The sequence below is a fragment of the Myotis davidii genome, unplaced genomic scaffold (assembly GCF_000327345.1).
Source record: "Myotis davidii unplaced genomic scaffold, ASM32734v1 scaffold189, whole genome shotgun sequence".
Classification (NCBI taxonomy): Eukaryota; Metazoa; Chordata; class Mammalia; order Chiroptera; family Vespertilionidae; genus Myotis; species Myotis davidii.
The window spans coordinates 4,036,635-4,053,272 of record NW_006383017.1 but is presented as its reverse complement, the minus strand read 5'-3'; the positions used below and the strand labels follow the sequence as shown (position 1 = coordinate 4,053,272).

General features: G+C 45.5%; 1 protein-coding gene across 1 annotated transcript in view; it reads left to right on the top strand.

The window, feature by feature from the left end:
* Positions 1–16,638, top strand: part of CADPS (Ca2+ dependent secretion activator) — a 346,095-nt gene that overhangs the window by 185,710 nt on the left and 143,747 nt on the right. Inside the window, exons 9-10 of the mRNA XM_006779138.2 lie at positions 7,867–7,975; positions 14,025–14,237. Of these exons, the coding sequence (XP_006779201.1) occupies positions 7,867–7,975; positions 14,025–14,237 (322 nt within the window). The remainder of the gene's footprint in view (positions 1–7,866; positions 7,976–14,024; positions 14,238–16,638) is intronic.

Below are 16,638 nucleotides of genomic sequence, written 5' to 3'. Positions count from 1 at the left end.
TTTTTATTTTGATGTAGTCCCATTTGTTTATTTTCTCTTTAGTTTCCATTGCCCTAGGAGCTGTATCGGTAAAGATATTGCTATGACAGATGTCTGCTATTTTGCTGCCTATGGCTTCTTCTAAGATTTTTATGGTTTCCCATCTTACATTTAAGTCCTTTATCCATTCTGAGTTTATTTTTGTGTATGATGTAAGTTGGCGGTCTCGTTTATTGTTAGTGTGTTTGCTAGTTAACTACCTGTAGGGGAGCACTCCACTCTTCTTGATGCCTGGGCTTCCAGAAGCCTCAACTGACCCCCTATAATGATGTTTACAGTCTGGAATGTATATTTCCAGATAGACTTTCTTTAATCAAAAATAATCAAATTCTTCAGGTTGTTCTGCAGATGGCTTTTAAAAATCATTGTAGACATTTCCCTGTGTTTGCACATATAGCTCTGGCCCTATTACCTGTAAATCTCCCCCTTTTTTTTCTTATGATGGGAAATTTTAAGATTTACTCTCTCAGTAACTAGAATTTTCCTTTTTGATAGACTTCTGGGCTTCCCCAAATGGGACTATTATTAACTATGCAGCACAGAACATCAGTGTATAAAGGTACAGATATGGATGCAGATATTGATACTAGTAATGCATTAGTAATATTTAAATAGTATCTTTGCTCTCGAGTATTTCTTTAAGAAAAAATAACCAAAAATAGTAATACATGTTTTTGAAAATCCCTCCTTTTTTTTGTTTGTTTGCTTTTTGCATCAGGATTTTTCCATTTACAGAGGAATTTACCATTGCCTCTTTTTAATTGCAGGCTCCACCAGAGCATGTAAACTATAGTTCAATTTGCGAAAAGTTAATTTCTGCTGTACTCTGAACGACATCACAAAGTGCACCACCTTAATGTAGTGACTAAGGTGTTTATCTGGTTACTGTGTTGGCCCTAAGCACTGACTGGTATTTAGATCACTCTCAGTTCTGAAACCTCACCATGAGGCAAACACCTCTTAGGCCTTGAAAGTTCCACCAACCCTGGGCTCCTAAGACTAGACCTCCTACAGATCTACTCAAGTGCCTGCCACTGAGGCAAAATTCTTCTCTGGCTGTAAGCAAGAGGTGATCATTGCTTTCATATTGCTATGGGGTACAGGAAAACCTTAAAGTAAATTAGCCAAATGAAAGGTCTGGAATAATGTCAACTTCCAAAATAATCCATGGCTAAGCAATAAAAGAGATTTTATTTTGTGATACATTTCCTCCGACTACCAATGGATCGATATCTATTGAGCACCTACTTTGTATAGGGCACATTGGTAGGTCATAGAGAAGGACTCTGAGGCACTGTCCCTCACTTCCAGAAGAACTCTATTAGAGTTCTTTATAGGCAAACAGCACAATCAGACTCAAGCTAACTAAGATTTTTTTTTTTAAAGAATGTATTGGAAGGCACTGATGTAATTCATGGGATTGCTGAAAAGGTTGAGTGACCAATCCTTATTACAAACAAAACCAGTTCCAGAAATCTAGGTCATGGGAACCATGGCTAGCATCATGACAAAATCAGCTCTGACCATTTTCCGTCCTCCAGTCTCCACTCAAAGCCAAACCTGAGAGAGAGAATTGGGTTGGTCCAGCTAGGATCACGCATCCAACTTTTAGCAGGGGCAGGCGATGGCACTTTGATGATCAGGCCCACGGAGCTGTCTCCAGTGCAAAATCAGGATGCCAGTGCCAGGAGAAATGGATGCTGGGCAGGCAAGAAGAGCTGATGCCCAGTGTGAGGAGAGCACAATGTAGAAGGAGAGGCACGCTACATCCAAAGAAGCAGTGCTAAGTTATGGGTGGTTCTCCCCTCACTGCGCTCACATGGCCCAGCAGCCTCTCTGACTTCCCTGGGCCTCTGCCTAGCCTCCCCCGGTGCACTATGTGCTGTTTCAAGGCCAGTTCTGTTTCCGATTCGCCTTGAGGTCATTCCCTCTTTGCCCCACCACACACATACACTTCCTCCAGTTCAGTGTGCGGCAGGGCCATTCAGGGAAATAGTGGGAGGAGGAAGGGAAAGGAGGAGAAGAGCCTGGAAAGCGACAACTCCCCAGAGGAAGAGGGAACAAGAGGCCCTCTCACCATGGTAGCGAGTCTCCCCTCCCATATTATTGGTCCACTGTGCCCAAAAGATTTCAGGTTAAAATCAGTTTTTGTTTGGTCTTAAGCCAAAGTATTTTCCAGATCTCCACTCCACACACACACACACACACACACACACATACACACACCCTCCTGTTCAGCACCATACAAACCATAATATTCTGTGGTTCCTCTACTAATGTTAATTATTGCTTATATTTACATGGTCCTCAGAGATTACAAGTTCATCCAGTTGGTCTTTACAATCTTTCCGTACTATAGTGAGGACAAGTCTGATCCCCCTTTTATGTTAGAGCAAACTGAGGTCGAATGACTCGCCCAAAGCCCATGGCCCCTACGCAGCCAGTGAAACCTAACATATGCCCCCTGGCTCCAAATGCCTTCCCAGACTCCAAGCACTTACATAGGACTGGTACTCAGCGAGATTTTATGTGCATACAATTTCTAGAACTCACCTGTCTTACATCAGATCGAGACAAGGTGGTCCCTAAATCCATATCCTGTTTCTGATCCTCTACAGGTAACATAATAGTTTTTAAAAACACATGCTGACAGTTCTAGCTTTCAGAAACATTACTAAATCTAAACGAGATAAAATATTGACAAATAATGTAAGATGCCTTGGAACAGAGCAGTCGTCACCAGGAAACGATATTAACGTAAGTTAACCATGAAAATGAATTGTAAAACATGTAAGTAATTAGTTGAATGAGTGTTTATTTTTCCCACTCAACTTCACAATTGTCCTTAAAGGCATTATATTCATATTCTGGTTGCAAATGATAAAAATCAACCCAAACTAGCTCAAGTTTTAAAAGGGGAAGAATCCTACTGGTTAGTTAATTAAATTAGTAATTAATTTAAGGGTCTTCTGGCTCAGTCCAGGGCTCCCTGGAGTCAACAAGACTCATTCTCTCTATCTACCATCTCCTGACTGTGCTTTCCTCTGAGCTGGCTTCACCCTCAAGCAAGCTCTTCCTGTGGAATAAACTCAGGAATAAAATCAAGGCTTAGAATAGTTTAGCATCCCCAGAGGAAACAAAGTTTTTCACTCCTAGTAGTTCCAACAGAGGCCCCTATTGAGCTTTCATTGGCCCAAAGTGATCATGTGCCCATCCCTGCACCAATCACTGCAGCCAAAGAGATTTGATACAGATTGGCCAGGCCTGAGCCTTATGTCCCACCCACCCCACCTGCAGCTAAAGGCCCTACACAGACTATATGGGCTGAAAATGGAGAAGAGGGAGTTACCCCAAGGAAAATTAGGATTCAGTTACCAGAAGAAAATAAATGCTCTGCAGGAAGACTTTAAGAAACGCCCTAGATAATATCATCTCCATTTAAAGTTAATTAAACTGAGTCCCAGTGAAGTTAACTGAGCTGTCTGGGGCTGCATATGTAGAAAATAACGGGTCTAAGATTCAAATTCAGGTCTGTATGGCTCCAAAACCTACTCTCTCTCTACTCCACCCAGTGGCCTTTGTGTCAGTGTCTTATCCCCCTTTTACATTAAAGCGAACTGAGGCTGAATGACTTGCCCAAAGCCCATGGCTCCTGGGTGGCCAGTGAAACCTAACACCCGTCTGGTATTTAGACTCTGGTTCTTCATACACAACCATGTCATGTTCAAAAATGGTCATTGGTCCCAGGAACTGTATGCTTCACATGATAAAAGTGTTCTCCATCCTCAGATCTTGGCTCTGTGATGTTTTAGTCAATGTTTCCTCATGAAACCCTTCCCTGACCACCCAACTACACCAAATCCCCAAGCTCCTACAGCATCATAGATCTCTTTTTAATACTTATCACCATTAATGTCACATTTCTGAGCTAATATAATTAATGTCTACCGTTCTGCTAGGCATGAGGGCAGGGACCACATCTGATGTTGTACATCCTTATATTCCCAGCACCCACTTACTACCTAAGTATTTGGTGAATGAACAAATAATTGAATGAATGAATGAATCTGCCATACAGAAAGAAGTCTTTTCTAAAATATGTATGTGAACTTTGAACAAGGGCTAGTGACCAGGGTTCAGTAAAAAGGACAGCTGGGCCCTGATCAGTTTGGCTCAGTGGATAGAGCGTCGGCCTGGGGACTGAAGGGTCCCGGGTTCGATTCCAGTCAAGGACATGTACCTTGGTTGTCTGCACATCCCCAGTAGCGGGTGTGCAGGAGGCAGCTGATCGATGTTTCTCTCTCATCGATGTTTCTAACTCTCTATCCCTCTCCCTTCCTCTCTGCAAAAAAAGCAATAAAATATATTTTAAAAAGTGACAGCTGGATTATTCTCAAAGAAAGATGGTAAAGGCAAGAGCAGGGGATTTAGACAAAATGTATTTCGTTAGTTGTATGTCCAAGTACTATAATCTCCCATGGGTGCTGGGAGGAAGAAGAGGGAAAGTCAGGAATAAGAAAAGACAACCCTCCTATCTGGACTCTAGTTGCTGAATATAATCGAAACGCAGGGCAAACTTAGAATTTCAAGACAGTTCCTACATGTTAAAACAGTGGTTCTCAAGCTTTCGTGTGCAGCAGAAATACCTGAGACACTCATGAAAAGCAGAGATTCCCGGACCTCAGATTCTGTTTCAATTGTTCTGACTTAAAGAATCTGCACATTATAACCTTTCCCCACCAGATACACACACTCTAGGAATGTGACCTGTCCACTCTGTACAAAACATTATTGCAAACCTTTTCCTAGTTTAAATAATTGTTTGGCAATAAGCTAAGGGGTTCCTCATGTATCTGAAGCTTAGCCACCTTTAGAGCAAAAGCAGGAAGATTGTACCCTCAGGAGTATTGGACTCCATGAAAAGGTGCGTTCCAGCTGCAAAATCCCAAACGTGAAAATTGTAGTCCTTTACGCCCGTCTCTCCAGAGAGCATTTTCAGATCCTGTGGGGCTTTGAGGCCACTAGACCTTTACGTTTTCTCTTGTTCTGGTCCAGGCTCTGAAGCTGGGCTGGCTGACTCTCTGACTTCCAGTGTGTTCTAGGCTCTTCCATGCTATTATTGCAGAGATGCTCACTATTTCATTAATTTTCTTCAAAATACAATGTAAGTGAAATTCTACTGTGACATAAGAAGAACATGCATTTCATTGGGAATGGCTTTCACTTAGTGATGTCTGGTGGATGCTTTAAAAAAAATTAAAAAGCTCCAAACTTTTGCTGTTCCTTCGCCCTCAAGCACTCTGAAAAAACTGAGGTTCCCCACAACCTTGAAATAAGTAGAAATGTTCAAAGATAAATCATTTTTTTATCCCTTCCTTTATTTCCTAAAGTAAGCTGCCAAATCCCAAATTAAAATGGTCCTAATAAAACAGCTATTTCAGCCCAAATGTTGTCAGGAACAACTTCAGGAGTATTACCAGAAGGGGGCAGCAGTGCACAGCATTCCAAGAAAGCAAGCAACTGAAACAGAAAAAATCACACTGAAACAAGAAAATATCAAAAAGCCCGGAGCCTATAGTCATAGTAAATGCATGATCTTGAAATAACACTCTTCTGTTGTGATTTTTTCTGTTCTCAAGTGAGTGTCTGCAACTCTATATTTGTTTGGCAAATCCTCACATTAGCAAACTGTATAATCTGGTATTGCCAGAGACAGGTAAAAATCCTGTCCGCTGTTCCAGCAATATCTGTAATTACAGTCACATCACGGGGGATCAGCTACCTGTAGGACCAGTAATGGGTTGGAAAATCCTGGTGCTGTGCTTGGAATAATACTATATGTAAGTTAATGAGAAGAAGGAGAAGGAGAAGGAGAAGGAGAAGGAGAAGGAGAAGGAGAAGGAGAAGGAGAAGGAGAAGGAGAAGGAGAAGGAGAAGGAGAAGGAGAAGGAGAAGGAGAAGGAGAAGGAGAAGGAGGAGAAGACCTCTTTATTAGATCAAACATACTCAACTTCCAAGGAAAAATCAGACTCAGTTAGTGAATGCCCACTGTATGAGGAATAAAACCAATGACTCCCTAAGCCAACTCTATATTAGAATGTCAGTGCCAAATGCCAGGAAACTGTTTACATCAATGCATGCGTTGAGCATTTTCTCTGTGAGGGTCATGCACACTGTATAAAGCCCTCCACTGCTCAGAGAATCACCCAGTACCAATAAGACACAGGCAGAATACAGGTGAGGGCTCAGACTTAGATAGGTGGCAGCTTATGAGAGCTGCGGTGGGGCGCAGGTCTGGGTGACCACCAAGCTTGCACTCTTAAATTTTTAAAATCTCTTAAATCACTTTAAGAGAAGAGGGTGCTATCGGGTGTTCTGCTTATCACGAGAATAATACATATCCACTTATGAAAATACTCTTAGTGACCTGGCTGTATGTTTCCCTTGAGGCCCACCAAGGCCTTGAAATATAAGGAGCAGGTTCTGCAAACTCCATGCATTAGTATAAAGACACAAAGTCGTGCAGAAAGGTTTCATCAGAAACCGACAGAGGGCAGCAGCAGATAAAGCAGCCGGGAAACACGCTCCCTTTATCTCCCACTGGGATCCCCAGCCTCCTAGGCAGAAGGTGCTGCAGGGCTTGAGAGCGCCCATTTCCCTTGCCTTCAAAAAAAGGGACAAACTTCACATGGAGGAGACTGAGAATGTCCCCAGCAGCGATCAAAGTTCACTTAGAACATGTCTCCTTTAATAAAGGGAACTAAGAGATGAGGGAGGTGGCACTTTTTCGCCAAGGCATTTGACATCGGGATGGTTAATGTGCCAGAAACCTATAGCCTGAAGCCTGAAGGATGCTCGCTCTCCCGCGGCTCCTGGCAGACGGGCCAGGGCAGTAGTGTCCATGCCGGGCCTGGATGCACCGTGGCGACAGGTCCTGAAGGTCGCCTGTAGCCGCAGGCCCACCCGGCACTGGCATCCCGCCTGTGTGGGTAGCGTGGGCTACATCCGGGACAGCGGCCAGCCATGGGAGAGGGTGGCTGCACCATGACTGGCTCCCAGCAATGGCATGCTCATTGCTTCTGACAGCGTGTCACTCCGGCGTCTGTCCGAGACGAGCAGAGGACTTTTCAAATAAAAATCCCACCTTCTGCCACCTCTCACTGGAACAAGAGGAGATCTATCAGGGGCTGATGCTGAGAATTGGCCTGGAAAAATGAAATACTAAAAAATATATTAAAAAGTTGGGGCATAAATAAATGAAAGTGTAGTCCCTAACTTCTGACCAAAAGGCCTGTGTTATGATGTGAGCTTGACTCGACTAGGGCCACGGTCAATTGCCACTATTTAACCTGCAAAAATGGCAGTTTTGTGTGGCTTATCCCAATTAAAATAACAGCAGTTATTAAGCAGTTACTGGGCATCAGTAACCGAGTGTACGTGCAATCCAGGTGAACCCATTCAATCCTCAAACTGAGTGAGGAGGTAGGTTCTCAGATTACACCCAGTCTACAGACGAGGTCACAGGGAACCAGAGAGGCTGAGTAACTTGTTCCATGCCACACAGCCAGAGGTGACAACACTTATTCTGAACCCCGCTCCTGCACACAGGGCCTCAGGGGAAAGGACATGATAAAGGCCGAGGCGTCTCCTGGGAAGGTGGGGGAAGGACATGATAAAGGCCGAGGTGCCTCCTGGGAAGGTGGGGAAAGGACATGATAAAGGCCGAGGTGTCTCCTGGGAAGGTCGGGGAAGGATGTGCTAAAGACTGAGGTGTCTCTTGGGGAGGTGGGCTCCCAGGACCGGCCTCAGCGTCTGCTTCTCCTGCAGGTCAGTCAGTACACCTTCGCCATGTGCAGTTACCGGGAGAAGAAAGCGGAGCCCCAGGAGCTGCTGCAGCTGGACGGCTACACTGTGGATTACACCGACCCCCAGCCAGGTACCAGCCCCCCACCGGCCCTGAACCCACAAAGACCCCCTTCCCAAATCAATGCCCCACTAGTATTTGTTGGCCATTTACTTAATGAAGCCGTGTTCCCAGGGCTCAGAGGCAGGTCACTGGGACAGCCACTCAGTCCCTGGCCTGTGGAATTTCCATCTTGGTTGGGTAAATGCCATCCCAATCAAGAACGTTGGTTTTATTCAATGGATCCTTGTAAAATCAAAACAAAAACTATACATACGCTATCCCCAAAAATGTCCACACACACTTTGAATAATTATAAAGGCAGTGTTTATTGAAATAACATTTCATTTTTGAAAGTGAGCTATCGGCTGTTAAAATGTGTACACATTTTTGGGGGGACACCCTGCATAGATTTTTTTTTACATAGTTGAGCCCACATCAAGTATATACACTACCCTAGAATGCTAAAAAGAAATTCCTGAGAAAGAAATCCTATAGGAACACCAAGGACTGTATGTGTGTGTGTGTGTGTGTGTGTGTGTGCATGTGTACATGCGTGCATGCATGCCTCTGTGTGTGTGTGTGTGTGTGTGTGTGTGTGTGTGTGTGGTGTTCCACCGGTGATTGTGTATTGTGGTTGTATCCTGTGTCCCCATGGCCAAGCCTGCCTTGTACACCCAGCTCTGCTAACTACACTTCCAGGCTGGCTGATGGCACGTGAAGAGAAAGCGCTCCCTAAACGTCTTTTTTCCCAAGAAGACACCAATCCACAAGCATAGCCATCCGAGCTCCTAAGCCTGTGTAACTCAGAGAGCCACGCGAATAGTAGTATTTCTCCTAAGTTCTACTTCCTGCCCCTTCACACCTCTCCCCGCCACCACCCATTTTATCTTCTTCCCAGAAAAAAAAAATGAATAGAAATCAGCCTCAGAGAACCTTCAAAATGGGTGGGGGTGTGAAATCATTTCAGCATATTAATGAACAACAAGCACCAACAGCCCTCTCCCAGAGAAGTTTATTTTTATGCCAAATCTGCACAGGGAAGCATTTCCAACCATACTGCATTATTTGGCCCAAAACCTTTTTTTCTACTCCCATATTGCTCTCCCACATGCAACAAAATACACATAAAAGAAAAACAGAGTTTGAGAGAAGATGGGGTGTGAACCTGGGAGGGTGTGGCTAGGCAGCCCGTGGGCCCAGTCCACTCAGGGAAATTCGCACCCGAGGGACTTAGCCCGGCCTCATGCACAGGAGGTGGTTAGCGTCCCCCCAGAGCCGACCACAGAGAGCCTGAGTTAAAGGCTCTGCCCAGAAATCCTTCATCACAGATAGAACCTCCTGGAGTTTGAAACAATGTCACGCGACATCTCATTGAAAGGATGTGGCTCCTGCCTTGGAAAGCCAACCCTCCGGTGTTCTGTCATGGTTTGCGATCTTCTCAAACCATTGAGCTCCCTTCAGAGAAATGGTCACCTTTGCTGAGACCTGCAGGGTGAGGAGGGGGGCCAACAAGAGGGGGAAATGGTCACATCTTCCCACAGTGACTCGTTTTAAGCCAGTTCACCACTGTTCCCTCCACATGGTTGCACTTGGTCCTCACCCCAAACCCACCCCCGACGGAGACAGGACCAGGGTTGCCCTCCTGTTTTGTAAAGGGAGAGACTGGGCTGGGACGGGGCCAGCCCACACCCCCTTGGGCACTTGGAGTAGCTGTAGCTGCCATGTTCTCCCGAAAGCACATCCTCTCCCCACAGGAGGGCGGGGTGGGGGGCAGGGGGAGGCAGCTCTTCGGCCACCAGCCAAGGAATGTGCGCGTCTATTAGAAAGCTTCTCTTCCTCTTATCACATTGCCCCCGTGGGACATCATTTAGAAGTCCCTTTACCAGTGATGTAAAGGAGAAGTAATTTGTGTTCTTGAGAATAATAAGCAGCAGCTTCTTTGCCTTGTGTGTGCCACGTCCTATTTATTTTCAAAGTAACATTTGATTGAAAATGAGATTTAAATACTCCTAATTGCCATAAGAAAAGCCTAACTCGGAATTTCTCAAAGAGCGCTTATTAGAAATAGAAGTTCCTGGGCCCAAAACCTAAGCTCTGACCCAGAAGAGGGGAGGGCAGAATCCTCATATTTCAACAATCCTTGTGGGGCATTCTATGCATAGTCAGGCTTGCCAGCTGGAGGTGGAAGGAAGGTACAATGTAGCCAGTGCCCACGGAGGTGTGAGGAGTCTCCCCAACTGCCCCCTGAAAGGTGCCTGTGCGAATGGAGAGGATTCCCATTCTTGGCATTATCCCGGCTGTCAGTGGGCCCAGCTGTGGAGTGTTGGTGGGGCAGGCAGCCTTGTAGCTGTGCTGTCCTCGTCTTTGTATCATCCTGGGACCCAGTGGACACCCAGACACAAGCATTCGCACTAAGTCAACTTTACGTTGCTTAGGGTCCTTGACATATTAACTCGGGGAATTGGTAAATAACTATGTAAGTTTTAAATGCAGGCTGCTCGTTTCAAGCTAAAGACAAAAACACTGCACTCTACCTTTCCCCAGGTGTGGTTCGGAGAACATGCGACAATGTCTCAATTCCCATTAGAGTAAGTGGTGACGTTTTCAAATAAAAGGATATTCAAAATCCTTCAAACCACTAAGTTAATTCTTTCACAGCTTTCCCATTGTAAACGGCCCCATCCCTGTGTGCTATTGGCCAGCCTCCCGCCGGGAACCAGCCAGCGTCCTGTGCCTGGTCAGCCTCCGTCCATTCCCGGAGTGTCCCACTGCTCCTGACAGGACAGTGCCTGTGAGGTGCGCCACGGGGAGCCCGGGCACTGTCACACACCCCGTTCCGCAGATCCCGTCCCCAGGAACTGCTCCTTGTCGAACACTGTGCCTAAGGCACGCGTCCACGCTCACTACGCTCTCTCCCTGGTTTCCTGTCATCCCACTGCTCGGCTCCCTCCTTGCTCCCCTTGGCGTGGCCTGGTCTCCGTGTTTTCTGGAAAAGCTCTGTTGTGCTCCACTGCGGTCATGTCAGCACTGCTGCTGCTTTAGATGCTTCTCTTCACCCTGATGCCTCCAGGATGAGGCTTCCAGTGCTGCTAATGGCCGATCGCAGACAGCTGTCACTGTGTCCAGCCGTGTGGTCAGGCTGTGCAGCCCAGTGGTCACAGTCCTCAGCTCTGAAGTTAGATAGCTGGGACCGGAAGCTCACCTCTGATGCTCACAGCCCCACTTTGAGTTCATGGGCTAGTTACCGCCTTCTCTGAGACTCCATTTCCTCATTCACAAAATGGGAATAATGGTACTTATCTCAGAGAGCTGTTGGGAGGATTAAATACAAATCTGAACACTTCTTATCATCCTTCTCTCTCTACATGTGCACTTTGAGGCAACGTGTGGACTGACTTTCTGACCTGAGCTGCAGCCCTGAGTGGAGGCAGGAGGCAGGAAAAGTTCCTACCGGTGGTGTCTACCCCCCACTCACTGACAGATCAAAGCAGCTCCTCCCAAGGGAGCCTGAACCACAGCAGGTCTGACGACCACTCTCCTTTCACCTCCTTCATTCTCGCTTCTCAGGGCTTCAATCATCCCTCAAAAATCTTCCTCTTTCTCTTGCCCCCTCCAGAATCTTCCTCCTTATCATGTCATCCATCCACTTCATCAGTTTTCCCAGCTTGCTCACTGTACAGTAGCTTACCCAACTTAAACGTTCTAAAAATCCCTCCTTAAAAAACTAGGAAAATACCCCCCATAATTATAACCACCCAAGATCTTTCATTAAAAATGCTGCACCATCAGACCCTCCATATAAAGGAGCAGCCCCCGCTGGTCTAGAATCCCTGGGAACTACGTGCAAAGCTGCGAACATACACCCACTCGTGAGGAATGGACACCTGGGTTAGTATTATCAACATGATGGCCAAGTCCACGCGTCACCTATTTCAGTGCCGAATGTCAAGCAGACCAGTGGCTGGGCCTTGCTGGAAATTTGGGGCTGCTAATCACGCCAATCATTCTCTCCGTTTTAACTGATAATTGGGGGGATGATAAGGAACCGGATGAAGACAGGAAGCTTTATATCTGGTCACTGAGTTCCCAGTAACCCCAAAACACTGGCTTTTGGAATATGTTGACAGACACGATGTAACTGTGGCCTGAGTTCAGAGAGGCTTCCACCTCCCTTACTCTAAATGGCAACCTTGAGAACTGCCCCCGGGAAATGATGGGCCTATAGAGCATTCATTCACTCAAGAAGTATTTGTTGAGCACCTACTTTGTGCCATGTACTATTCTAGGTACAAGAGACACATCAGTGAACAAAGCAGACAAAACCTTCCAGTCCATATGAAGTAAAGTCAGTTATTTAGCTTGTAAGACAGTGATAAGAACTATGGAGAAAAAAGAAGCAAGCTAAGAGAGATGAGTAATGAGGGGAGAGATCAGTGATAGCTTGAACAAGAATTTGACATTTGAGCAAAGACATGAAGGAAGTGAGTGTGTGAATCACACAGACGTCTATAGGAAGAGTGATCTAGGCACAGGAAACAGCAAGTGCAAAGGTCCTGAGGTGAGAACATACCTGGAGTGGTTCAAGGAATTGCAAGAGGCCAGTGTGGCCACCATGAAATGAGTTCATATATGAGAGAGACAGACAGAGAGAGAGAGAGAGAGAGAGAGAGAGAGAGAGAGAAGAGTAGAAGTAGTGGAGGGTCAACTCATGTGGGCCTTGCAGGCCTAGCCAGAACCCGGACTTTTCCTGCATGAAATGTGGAATCACTGGCAGGTTTTGAGCAGAGGAGTGCCGTGACCAGACTCTTGTGTTCAACCAATTACCCTAAACTCTAGAGAGTGATAATGGGGGCAGACAGAGCAGCTAGGAGGCTATAAAATAATCGCAATGAGAGGTGAGCATGGCTCGGTTCGGGGTAGCAGCACCAGGGGTGAAGAAAGGGCCAAGTTCTGGTATAATGTCCTAAAGAATCAATGGCCATGAGAAGTCCCCTGGAAGTGAGTAGTGAGAGAAAGTGAGCAGTACGGAGTGGGCTGTGGGCTTAAGCAACTAGAGCGATGCTCTCAGCTTTACTGAGATGGGGAGGCATTCGGGAGAAAGACCAGGAGTTCAGTATTGTATATCATAAGCATGGAGACGTCAAGGAAACCATTAGGAGACATCCAGGATGGAGATAGAAACACAGGGACCATGAGCATGTTCCTGGTATTTGAGAGTGGGTGGCATCACAGGAAGTCAGGGTGTAGATAAAGAAGAGGTCCAAAAACAAAACCCCAGGATGCTCCAACATTTAAGAGGCAGGAGGAGAGGAGGAATCCCAAAGGAGACTGACAGCATAAGCCAGGGAAGGAGGAAGAAATCAGGTGGCCTGGAGCCCAGTGAAGAAAGCATTTCCAAGAGAACGGATTCAAAGTCACATCTGGCTGATGAGTAGATGGATGGAATACAGTGAGGACTTTGAATTGACCATGGGATTCAGCAAGTGGCAGGGGGGGAGGCGGGGGACAGGGGGGACCTTGTCCGTTTCAGTGGGGCAATAGCCTGCTTGGAGGAGCTATGGGCAGAATAGAAGCATGGTCCTTGCACCAGCACCATCTGCATGGTCTGGAACTTGTTAGAAATGCAGACTCTCTGAATCGGAAGCTGCATTTTAACAAGATGCCCAGGAGACTCACACCTGCACGAAAAGTTGAGCAACCCTGGTAGCTATCCCCTGCCGCAGTGAGGAGAAGGGAGAGGCCTAGGTCAAGAGATATTTTTGTTGTTGTTTATTTGTTTGAAAGATGAGAAAAATAATAGTATATGTATAGGCAGACGTTCACCCAGCCAGTAGGCAGCCTGCTTGATCATTCTGGCCCCAGACAAAGATAGAAACAAAAGCCACGCTCAAAGCTGCCTTTTTACCATCATGGCCCCCCTCTGGCCAAGTGGGTGGCAGCCTTCCTTCCCACTAGAGTCAGACCAACTGCTCCTGCCCTCTCTGGCCCAAGGGAAAGCAGCAGAATCCACCTTTCTCGGGGCTCAGTCCGGCCAAGAACATTGAGCTCAGCTTAGTCATTTTTATTGCTTTTATTCCAGGTTTGGAAGGTGGCCGCGCCTTCTTCAATGCAGTCAAAGAAGGAGACACTGTGATATTTGCAAGTGATGACGAGCAAGATCGCATCCTGTGGGTCCAAGCCATGTACCGGGCCACTGGGCAGTCACACAAGCCTGTGCCCCCAACCCAAGTGCAAAAACTCAACGCCAAGGGAGGGAACGTGCCCCAGCTGGATGCCCCCATATCCCAATTCTGTAAGTAGATCGGCCATTTGCTCAAAATAGTTCTGTAGAGGCAATCTCCAAAGCTGAATTAGAAGAACCTAGTTGCTTTAATACGAAAGATTCATAAAAATCATGTTTGCTGGGGGGAAAAAAAAACAACACAGTGAGTCCAGGGGGGAAAGTTGGGGCAAAAATGTTAGATGAAAGTAATTTTAAAGTGCAATACTTGACACTTTAAGGACTAAACAAAGGGAAGTATATTTTAGGTGGATTTGTATCTCTTTATGAGAGTTTGGAATTCGCAACCAAACATGTATTTGCTTGAGTCCTTCAAAAATAGTAGATTATGCATGTCCTTGCCTCATTTCTTCCTATGAAAATAGGGTTTGATTTGAAAAATAATGTAAATCTGCAACCTAGAACCATTTAAAAAGAAATGATGACATTACCACATGGAGTGGAAACAAACAAACAAAGAAAAACCAGGGTCCCTAAAATCCTATTCTGAGCTAAACACCAGCACCCAAAACGTGAAACCATCTCCTTAAATAGCCCTGGTTCTCTTCCAGTTTCTTCTCCTTTTACCTCTACATGCATTTTAATTTATTTCCTCTTTGCCATGTCTTCTTGCTACTTGGAGAGTTGTTTTCTCTCCTGAGCCTTCTGATGCTCAGGGTCAGGGGAAATTTGGATTAAAACAGAGAAGATGGCGACATTGGAAACACAAAGCACCCAATCAGATAATTCATTTTAGTTACAAACATTGACCCTAAATAGTGGCTTTTGCCTTTCCCTGATTATCAAGTCAATTAGAGAGAGCGCAGGGACAAGTCATTTTTAGCTATCGTCATGGCGATGCCTTACTCTATCATTGAACCCACCCATTCAGTTTGGTTCACTGCGCACCTACCTAGGTGATGAGACACACTAATGAGAAAGACAGACGAGGTCCCTGCTCTCAGGGTACCTGCTTCCCAGTGGAGGAGTCGACATAGCCAGCAAGTCAGCAAAGAAATCAGATACTTTCAGACACTGAAAAATACCATGAAGAATGTCATGCCCAGTGGCTGAGTGAGGAGAGGGGACATTAGACAGCCCATCTGAGTATGAATCCAAATGATGGGGAGTCGGTCCCACAAACATCTGCAGCAAAAGAAGCGCGGCAGAAGGGGAAGCAAGTGCGAAGGCCCACAGCACAAACCCGGCTGTTAGCCCAGTGCTCAGACATAGTCCCTCTCAAGTTGCTCTTAAACGAAATGTAGATATGGATGGAATAATTATGCAGCTACAGCAACTAAATAGAGATCAATGCTCTTGCCAATGAATTCCACTGCCATGTCCATTTCTGTCTAATGAGAATTTCCTCCTAAACCTTGCAACACCTTTGCTGATGGGGAAAGACTCTTTTTGGATGACAAATACTATCAATCAGGTGCTCCCAGGAATTTCTGTCTAATACTGATGATTCTTAAAGGAAGATGCATGCCCTGTGAAACATTGTAAGTAATCACACAGCCACTGTGGATTTTCATGCAAAAATCCCAAAACAATGAGGAAAAGGTTGAGGAGGGACTGGGGAGAAGGGGCAGCCTTTTGACTAAAACCACCCCAACGTCCCCACTTTCTTCTTGTGGCATTCAGGTTTCATAGCTATAATGAGAGCAGGCATCATCTCTTTTTACTGTTTAGTTGTTAGTTGAGATAAACCATATCCAATATTTATTTAATTAAAAAAAACAACAACAACACCTATGTGATAGAATTCCTCCTTTCACCTTGCCCAACAGGCTCCTTTTAAAAATATATTTCTTTAAATATGTTTTTGTTGATTTTTAGAGAGAGAGAAAGGGAGAGGGATAAAGAGATTGAAACATCAATGATTTGAGAGAAATATCATGGATATGCTGCCTCCTGCACATCCCTCACTGGGGATCGAGCCTGGAACCTGGGCATGTGCCCCAACCAGGAATCTCACCATGAATTCTTGGTTGATGAGTCGGTCGATGCTCAACCACTGAGCCACACAATCCATTCCCAACAGGCTCCTTTTTAATACATTTGGAAATAACACACCCTCTGAAAGGGAGTTATCTTGTGTATCAACAGAAAAGTTTCCTAATTATAACCTCCATCCCATTCAATCTCATAAAACATGTATCTCAGGTGATATTTGGAAAATTCAAGTGTTATTTCCAAATAATCTCCATTTTTTCCTGAAGTCATTTCACCTTACATCCAGTGTGTCTGTTCTCTCATCTGCCCTGATTAAGACATTATTACTTGGTTTTAGCCTACTATTTTCTCACTAGAGTAGGAAAGAGGAAGGACGTTCAGGAGCAATACTGATAAAACAAGAGACGGCTGATGGGAGCTGTGGATGGATGTCTCCTCATGGAAACACTCAGGGGCTCTTGACTTAGATTTCCCTTTG